Source organism: Boleophthalmus pectinirostris, unplaced genomic scaffold (genome assembly GCF_026225935.1).
Source record: "Boleophthalmus pectinirostris isolate CB_2022bp ecotype Guang Dong unplaced genomic scaffold, ASM2622593v1 HiC_scaffold_4, whole genome shotgun sequence".
Lineage (NCBI taxonomy): Eukaryota > Metazoa > Chordata > Actinopteri > Gobiiformes > Gobiidae > Boleophthalmus > Boleophthalmus pectinirostris.
The window spans coordinates 37160263-37169372 of record NW_026571353.1 but is presented as its reverse complement, the minus strand read 5'-3'; the positions used below and the strand labels follow the sequence as shown (position 1 = coordinate 37169372).

Genomic DNA, 9110 nt, shown 5'->3' with positions numbered 1-9110 from the left:
CAATAAAACATCTGCCACTACATCTGCAACCAAGTGGCTGAACTTTATTCACAATTTTCAATCAAATGTTTCTGTTGGAAAATCTTATCTCCACACCAAAACAGGACGGTTAGCAAGATGATAATGGTAAGTTTCAAAAAGCAAACAAACTTGCAGACAACAAAACAACTTGCAGTGCAGGGTTAGTTGGACCCAACGTTTGGCAAAAAAAAAAAAAAAAAAAAGACAATGAGGGACCACAATAAGTGCAGGGCCATGGGTTGAGATAGGGGGAAGATGAGCACCTTATGTAACAGATAATACTCCCTACAACTGTACAACAACTGGCCCTTATGTTACAGATAATACTCCCTACAACTGTGTAATAACTCAACCTTATGTAACAGATAATACTCCCTACAACTGTGTAATAACTCACTTATGTAACAGATAATACTCCCTACAACTGTTTAACAACTCGCCCTTATGTTACAGATAATACTCCCTACAACTGTGTAATAACTCAACCTTATGTAACGGATAATACTCCCTACAACTGTGTAATAACTCACACTTATGTAACAGATAATACTCCCTACAACTGTACAACAACTGACCCTTATGTTACAGATAATACTCCCTACAACTGTGTAATAACTCACCCTTATGTAACAGATAATACTCCCTACAACTGTGTAATAACTCACCCTTATGTTACAGATAATACTCCCTACAACTGTACAATGACTGTCTGTTTCTGGCATTCGTTATAATACTATATAGCCAACAAATTTCATTTGTAGTTAAGACGACCTGTATATTTTTAGGCGTAGATTATTTCAGTTTGTGGTGTTATTTTAATATGTTATGCTTCCAAATTAGCATTAGCACGACACACAGACGTACCTTTGTAAACACAAAAGTTTCCTTCTGTAAAGTTTCACCACATTTATAAAGAATCTGTCAGGATTTATTGATTTTAACTTGACTCTGCACAAACCTCAAACGTTACATCAGAACACAACCCAGGACTAAGAGTTTTATTCTGAGAGGAGAGTGGCTCTGGGCCATCGACTCAAAATAGTAAAAAGCAACTCTTCTCAGCTTAGACAATTATTTTATGAAATCACACAGGTAGACCTGTCCAATTTCTCTATTAACTCACTATATTTCTTTTTCATGTGTTTTTTGCTTAGTTTCCTTCTCTTCTTCCTGCTCTTTTTGCTTTGCGTTTTTCTCCTCCTCATTTCTGACTTTCTTTATTTCTTTTTCATGTTTTGTGACAAGTTCATTTATTTTTCTTTTTCATGTTTTGAGAGTAATTTATTAATTTTAATCAACTTGCCTGGTTTTGCCCAAAGTCGTTTCACTAAAACACTTATTTCTTTCTGATGCATTTCCATCTTTTGCTTCTCATTATGAGCAGTCAGTGCCTGCAACAAATCATAACTCTTATTTTTTTTTCTTCAAGTTCTTCTTTGTGAAGTTGTTTCAGATTCTCTGTTTCCTTTCTGTGTTTTTCTTTGAACTCATTGAACTCTTCAGCTTGGCTTCTGGCCTTTTCTTCATATTTCCTCTTCATTTCTTCTACTTGTTTTTGATGCCCCTCCTCTAACTCTTTTCTCTTCTTTTCCTCTTGTTCTAGTTTTAGTTCATCTTCTTTGAGTCTTTCATTATACTTTTTTATTTCCTGTTCTATCTCTTTTTGTCTTTTTTCCTCTTCTCGTTTTCTTTCTTCATCTTCTTGTTTTCGTTTCTCCCACCATTCGTTTCTTTCTCTTTCCCACTTCTCTCTCTCCTGTTCCATCTGCCTCCTGTTTTCTTCTAGTTGTATTTCCATTGACTTTGCTTCTGATTTGATCTTTTCTTCCAATTCGTTGTGTTTTTGTTCCCACTCAAAGACGCTGCCTTTTTTCTTCTTCCTTCCTTTTTCTGTCTTCTTTTTCTCGGTTTTCCTGTTCTCTTTTATATTTTTCCTCTTTTTCTTTCAGTTCTTTCTCTTTCTGCTCTTTCTCAATTTTTTTTTGTTTCATTTCTTCTTGTCTTCTTTCCTCCAGTTGTCGTCTTTCTTCATCTTCTTGTTTTCGTTTCTTCCACCGTTCTTTTCTTTCTCTTTCCCACTGTTCTCTCTCCTGTTCCATCTGTCTCCTGCTCTCTTGACGTTTTATTTCAAACATTTCTTTAGATTGCTCTTCGGATTTAATTTTTTCTTCCAGTTCTTTGTGTTTCCGTTCCCATTCCTGGTGCATTTTTTCCTCTTGTTCCTTCCTCTGTCTGTCCTCCTCTTCTCTCTTTTTTTGTTCTTTTTCACGCTCATATTCTGCTTCTTTAATCTTCCTTTCCTTTTCTTTTAGTTCTTTTTCTTTTAGTTCTTTTTCATTTTCAATTTGTCTCATTTCTTCTTGAATTTTTTTCTCCTGTTGTCGTCTCTCTTCATCTTCTTGTTTTCGTTTCTCCCACCATTCTTTTCTTTCTTTTTCCCACTGTTCTCTCTCCTGTTCCATCTGTCTCCTGTTCTCCTGCAGTTTGACTTCAAATTGTTCTTTTGACTGTTGCTCTAATCTGATTTTTTCCTCTAGAGCTTTTCTTTTTTCTTCCCACTTCTGTCGCTGTAGTCTCTCTTCTTCCTTCCTCCTTTCCTCTTCTTTCTCTCTCTTTTCCTGTTCTCTTTTTTGCTGCTTTTTCTCCTCTTCAATTTTTTCCTCCTTTTCTCTGAGTTCTTTCTCTCTCTGTTGTCGATCTTTTTCAAATTCCTCTCTTTGTTTGTTCATTTTTTGTTTAATTTCTTCCATTTCCTGTTGGTATTTTCTCTCCATCTCCTCCCTCTCTTTCCTCATCTCCTCTTCCTTCTCTTTCATAATGTTCTGCATCTCTTTTTTAATGGCTGCATCAGCCTCTTTGAGCATGTCGTTGGTGTAACAGCCTCCACCGTTTTCCTTCACCATCTCATCGATCTTCTTCAGCAGCTCCACGACCTGAGTGCGATTTTCTTCATCATTATCAAACACATGGTACCTGTTCCCACACTTAGACATCAGTTCCTTAAAGGAACTTTCACAATCTTTTTCTATGTAATCTTCAATTGACATTTTACGTTTTGTCAGCTGATCTCCATGTGTAAAAAGAATAATAGTAAACTTTTGTGCCTCTTTTCCAAACCCTTCTTTGATGAGTTTTAGTGTCTCTTTCTCTTCTTTTGTCAGTCGTCCAATTTGTAAAACCAACAGAAAAACATGTGGTCCAGGAGCTAAAAGACTGATGCATCTCAGCATTTCCTCGTAGACCTCATCACGTGACATGGTTGTGTCAAAGAGTCCTGGAGTGTCCACCACAGCCACAGAGCGTCCGTCTACTGTAGCTTTTGCCCTTTTACAAACTTTAGTGACAGATATTTGACTGGGTATAGCTTTAAACTCATCTCTTCCTAAGATAGTGTTTCCTGAGGAACTCTTTCCGTTTCCTGTTTTTCCAATCAGAACGATCTTCAGACAATCAGGACTCAGACTATCACCACCTAAAAAAATAATAAAAACATGTAAGAAATGTAATGGGCTTAAATATCAAATACATGTGTAACAGAAACAGTTTTTGGGCCTGAAACAGTGACGTTTTCCTTTGTCTCACTTCTGTCGTATGGGCCCTTTTCATGCTGCTGCTTGTTCCTGTTCTCTGAAAAGTGCAGATCCTCACTTCACCCTCCATTCATTCTCTATGAGGAATTAGCAGAGTCATACTAAAACCAATGTTTAAATATCAGGATGCAGTAAATTACAGACGGATAATCACAGACAGCAAGACCTTTACTATGCTCTATAAACACTTCACTGAAGAAAATGTCTGTGTTCATAAAAGTAGACTTACTGTGCTGGGTGATATTTACATGATGATTTATTTACGGCTAAATCCTCATAGAGAATGAATGGAGCGGGAAGTGCAGAGCCAGACAAGAAATCATGAGAAACAACAAGAAAAGGGACTATTGACCTCACAATAGTTTCTCATAGCACTAAGCTCCACCTATTGGTGTGAGGGTGTCATTACAACTTAAAAAGTTATTGAAATCAGACTTCACCATTTATTTCATACAATAAAACATGATGTGAAAGCACATATCTGGTGTCACACAAAAACTTATCACTGAGTGTGCAAAAAAAATCCAATGCAAAATTTTGAAATGCACTAAAAATTGTATTTAATGGTGTAAATAAGATTATTAGTAACCATACTCACATCTGTTTGTTTTATATTTCATGTCCTCCATTTGTTTGTGTTGAGCTGAAATCTTCTCTATTTGAGCTTGCACAAGTGTCTCTGTGGTGTAGCTGTAAGTTTCATTCTTGGTCTTCAGTGTGTGTTTAAATAATCCAGCAGCTGAGGGACCTGCTGTTGGTCTCTGGGGTTGAATATAAAATATCCTCCTCCACAGCTCTGACACAGCTCCTGGATGTCTCTGTCTCCTTCAACAAACTGAAGCACAGCTGGAGCAGTGGGCTCTGAATGAATGAACAGAATCATAGTGAAGGGACGGACTCGAGAGCTGAGTGTGTCCTGGATGATCTTCAGCTCGGTCTTGTCTTCATCAGTGAGAGGAGCCACCGGTAGAACCAGGATGAAGACGTGGACGCCCTCAGGAGCACAGAGGGAGATGCAGTGGAGGCACTGCTGCATCACTGTCTCCAGAGGTTTTCCAGACAGAGCCGGCAGCTCCACCAGAGACACACGACGCCCACAGACCTCTCCCTCATGTTTAACACACTGCTCTGTGCTACTCGCTGCAGGGAGCTCTGCTCGCCCTAAAATACACTCAGCTGTTGAAGTCTTCTCTGCTCCAGTCTTCCCAAAAAAAAACAGGTTCAGAGAGGGTTTCTGCTCCACAGTGAGGGTAAGGAATGATGCTTTGTTTTGATCTACAATTCTCTTGAGGGAATCAGTCAGGAGTTTGTGGTTTTCATCAAACATGTTGTAGAATCTTCCACCACAATCACTAATGAGCTTTGAAACACTGAGGGTCTTCTGGTCCCTTGTGTGTGAGAACCACCATGGAGTGTTTAAAGGCACCTGGACCAAACAGACTCAGGATGAAGGTCAGAGTTTTCCTGTTGTTTTCAGTGAAGTCTGAAGGATTCACCAGCAGCAGCACGACGTTGGGTCCAGGAGAACACTTAGACACACATTTGTTCAGTTCTCCTGTCACAGTCTCCACAGACAGACAGAGCAGGTTTGGGGTCTTCACTACCACTGGTCGTTTTCTCCAAATGTTAGCGGTGGAAGAGCTTTGTTCTGTTGCCATATCAATGTTATTGAGGATTGCACACATTTTTGTTTGGTTCTTAAAATTACTTCCAAGCAGAAGAATCCTGAGAGTGGAGTCTGGGAAAATAATTAATTCACATAGACGTCAGTGCTTTTTTTTGTCCACAATAATAAGATGACTTAGCTGCTATGCTGCAAATGATCTTAAGGACAGGTGAAACATTTTTTAGTAAATGTACTTACCAGAACCAGAATATATTTTACTCTTTCTCAGTGTGTTGTTAAATTCTGCAAAAAATTTAAATATTTACTTAAATGAAACGCATGAAGGTTTATAACCTAAATCAACAGTCACTGCAGGTACCTTTTTTAAATGCAGTAATAACGTCTCCTTCTCCTTCTTTGGTCTGATGAGCTGCTGGAGCAGGATCCTCATATATATCAAGAGTAACATGTTTTTCATTGTTCTCTTTAAGTATTTGGACTATTTTAGTCAAGAGTTCTTCATGTACTTCAGAGATCATATGTGTTTCAAGGCTCTTCACCAACTGATATCTGTATTTGCATTTTTTAATCAGATTTTTCAGAGGGGGAGAATTCAAATAATCCTTCATTACACTTGTCTTTTTTGTTGCTGTCAGCAGCACCAGTGAATGTTGGAAGCTCTGCTCACTGAAGCTCCTCAGGACTGACTGTAGTCTGATGTTGTGTTGCTCAGTGAAGTCTTCAGGCTGTAGAACCAGCAGGAACACATGAGGACCAGGGTCACAGGCGTCTGCTGTGTCTCTGACTAACTCTGACTGTGCATCTGCAGTGAGGTCGGGCTGGAGCAGGTCTGGACAGTTGATCACTGAGATCTTCTTGTCTTGAAGTTCTCTTGTTTGTCTGATGGGTCTTTCAGGTTCTTTTGTTGCATCAAACACAGACTCATTCAGTAACAGGTTTCCCACAGAGCTCCTCTGACCCCAGCCGCTTCCCAGAATCACCACCCTCAGCTCAGACACTGGAAATACACAAGAAACAAAATACAATTAAGAAAAAGGTCTCACAGTTAAAGTGTGGTACTAATGTAAAGCCTGTCTCTACTTTAAAAAAAAAAAAAAAAAAAAAGTTCAACAGTACTAATTATGAAACTTGTCCTTTCTGGTAGAAAACTGGGTCAGAATCTGGGATGAGTACCACATGTCACCTATGAGTTCAGACAAAATACAAAATGTAAGTGAATTATTCATATCTATAATGGACATTTAAACAAATCCTCATTTAAGGCATACTAAAATCTAAATTAATTCTATACTAAATTCCAAATACATTTTGGATTACTTAGTGTAAGGGATTATATATTGCATTTTACTTTGACTTTCCATTTATCTCTCCAGTTTTAACTTAAATATGTATTAGTAACAATGTTCTTTGACTGAATGAATGAATAATGGACTTTATTGTCAATTTCTTCACATGTACTGGACATACAAAGGAATCGAAATTGGAACTGTCACTCTGTCCGTACATTACAAACACACAATGCAATATATGACATGAGACAGGACATGGACAACATGACTAGACAGAAAATAGGTAGAAAATAGGAATAAACAATGCAGCATAACATGAGGATGAGGAGGGGAGGAGAAAAAAAAAGAGAACCACCCCCAGCCTGTGCTCCTATCGGGGCATAGTATGGTACGAGTACACAAAAAAACAACATCTTAGTGACATCAGCACATAGTCAAAACACAGTACAAACATTTCCACTGGACTAGCAACCAGGTAGGGTATGGGTGTGGAAATAACTCAATGTAAGCAAGCAGCCATCTGGATCCTGCAGCCATTGGCGCTTTACTGATGATTTTCAGATTTAATGGCAGTAAATTTTGCAAATAAACAGTGTGGCGGGGCTCTATTAAAAACTCAGGCAAGATTGAAGTTCCAAGTGCAGGTGGTTTATTGTGCCAGTGTCCAAAGTGCAAGAATCCCATAAACAGTGCAAAAATATTTACAGTGAGCAAAAATGTCCAAAGAGTATTTACAATAAAGAAGCAGGGTAGAGTTCAACATTAACTTTCCCCTTTAAGATTCTGGTACAGCACACCAACGTTACCTGCTCTGTAACTGGTGGCAGACTGATTGACAGCCAGAAACGGCTCCCCTTTATACACCCCCGGGATGAATCAGCGTGTGTGTGCTAGAGATGCGCGGATGGGCTATTTTTTCATCCGCAACCGCGACACAAAACTCATCATTCGCCCGCTGTCCATTTTGCACCGAAGGTTTTCAAAACCGCACCCGCCCGCCATCCGCCGATTGAGTTTAGATTTTAGAACAATCATACAGCAAACAAACTAAGGAGCCTCGATAAAAATGCAAACTATAGCTCATTCATTCCAAAATTCGCTCAGCGTGTATGTTCGCATTCTTAATTGTCAGAGTCGGCGTCAGAGCACATTCTACTGGAGGGGCATGGGTCACCAGCAGGGGGGCACTGCCATTTGAGAAATATTTTAACGCGGTGGAGTCATACACAGCAGACATGCTGTCAAACACGTTTTTCTTTAACAGTATTAGGCTAATTATGTGTTGTTATTATAATCATTATTATATTAAGATTATTATTATTATTATTAGCTGCAATAGTTGTTGAGGCTGTGTGGTAGACGATACAACACAAGACAATAATAAAAGGTTGAGGTTTATTAAAAAACAATAAGTCCTGCCACTGGTTGTAAACATTAAACAACAGCCTCTCGTCAAAAACACCTCTGAACTAGAAATAGGCACGCATCGGACAGCACCAGGGCTGTAGTGAACCAGGACTAAACCAGGACTAAACCAGGACTAAACCAGGACTAAACCAGGACTAAACCAGGACTAAACCAGGACCAGTGGCGGCTGATGGTATAATTTTTGGGAGGGGCACCAAGGGCAAAATTATAAATATATATTATGAATAATATATGTATTATATATATAGGCTGTAGTATTATAACAAATACCAGAAACAGGGTTGGTTAGTATTGGCTGAACAGTATCGATCAGAGCACAATGAACAGCCAAGCGCAAACTTTATGCAACAACACAACGTAACACACCGCTCACACCCAGACCAACAACGTCAGTAAAACTACAAAAAGAGACATGAACACAGATGCCGCTTCTACAGCACACGACAGAACAACCAGAGCAGCTCATTTACGCACCAGAACTATTAACTATTAACACTATAACACTATTTAACTATTAACACTATAACACTTTAACTATTAACACTATAACACTATTTAACTATTAACACTATAACACTATTTAACTATTAACACTATAACACTATTTAACTATTAACACTATAACACTATTTAACTATTAACACTATAACACTATTTACCTGTGAGGCTCCAAGTTCAGATTTGCCGCAAACTAATGAAAACCAGCCTCTTACCTTCTCCAGAGACTGAAGCAGAGTGTTTCCTCTGTCCACTGTCCCACTGGTTCTGTTTCCAAAAGTCTATTGTCCAATATGAAGAGATGAAACTGGTCCAAATCCTGGTCCAGTCTGGTCCGTGACGCGAGGTCCAGGAGCCGAGTGCAGGAGCGGTTGTAAAATTACTTAATCCCACTTCCCACTTAAATCTGAAAGTTACGGTCAGTCCACATCAGCACCAGGACACCAGGTAGAATTATGCCTCTGCGCGCTATGCTCAGGTCAAACTTTTACACCCAGAAACGAGCGGGCAAAGGCGGATAGAGCAGCGAGCGACTGCCCTGGCCCCGGCGGCGGCAGCGAGAGTCCCTGGGCGGCGACTGTCCCGGTCCCGGGCGGCGACAGTCCCGGGTCCCGGCGGCGACAGTCCCGGGTCCCGGCGGCGGGTCTGTCAGTGTCT

At 39.6% G+C, this 9110-nt stretch overlaps 1 protein-coding gene across 1 annotated transcript; it reads right to left on the bottom strand.

Moving 5' to 3' along the window:
* Nucleotides 1-1726: 1726 nt before the first annotated feature.
* LOC129411329 (uncharacterized) lies at nucleotides 1727-6254 on the bottom strand (the record flags this gene model as incomplete). The annotated part of the gene is given in 6 exon segments (XM_055161964.1): nucleotides 1727-3493; nucleotides 4210-4338; nucleotides 4341-4990; nucleotides 4992-5349; nucleotides 5476-5520; nucleotides 5597-6254. Coding segments are annotated over 6 exon segments (3459 nt in total), but the record flags the coding sequence as incomplete, so codon positions are not given.
* Between the last annotated feature and the right edge of the window lie 2856 nt (nucleotides 6255-9110).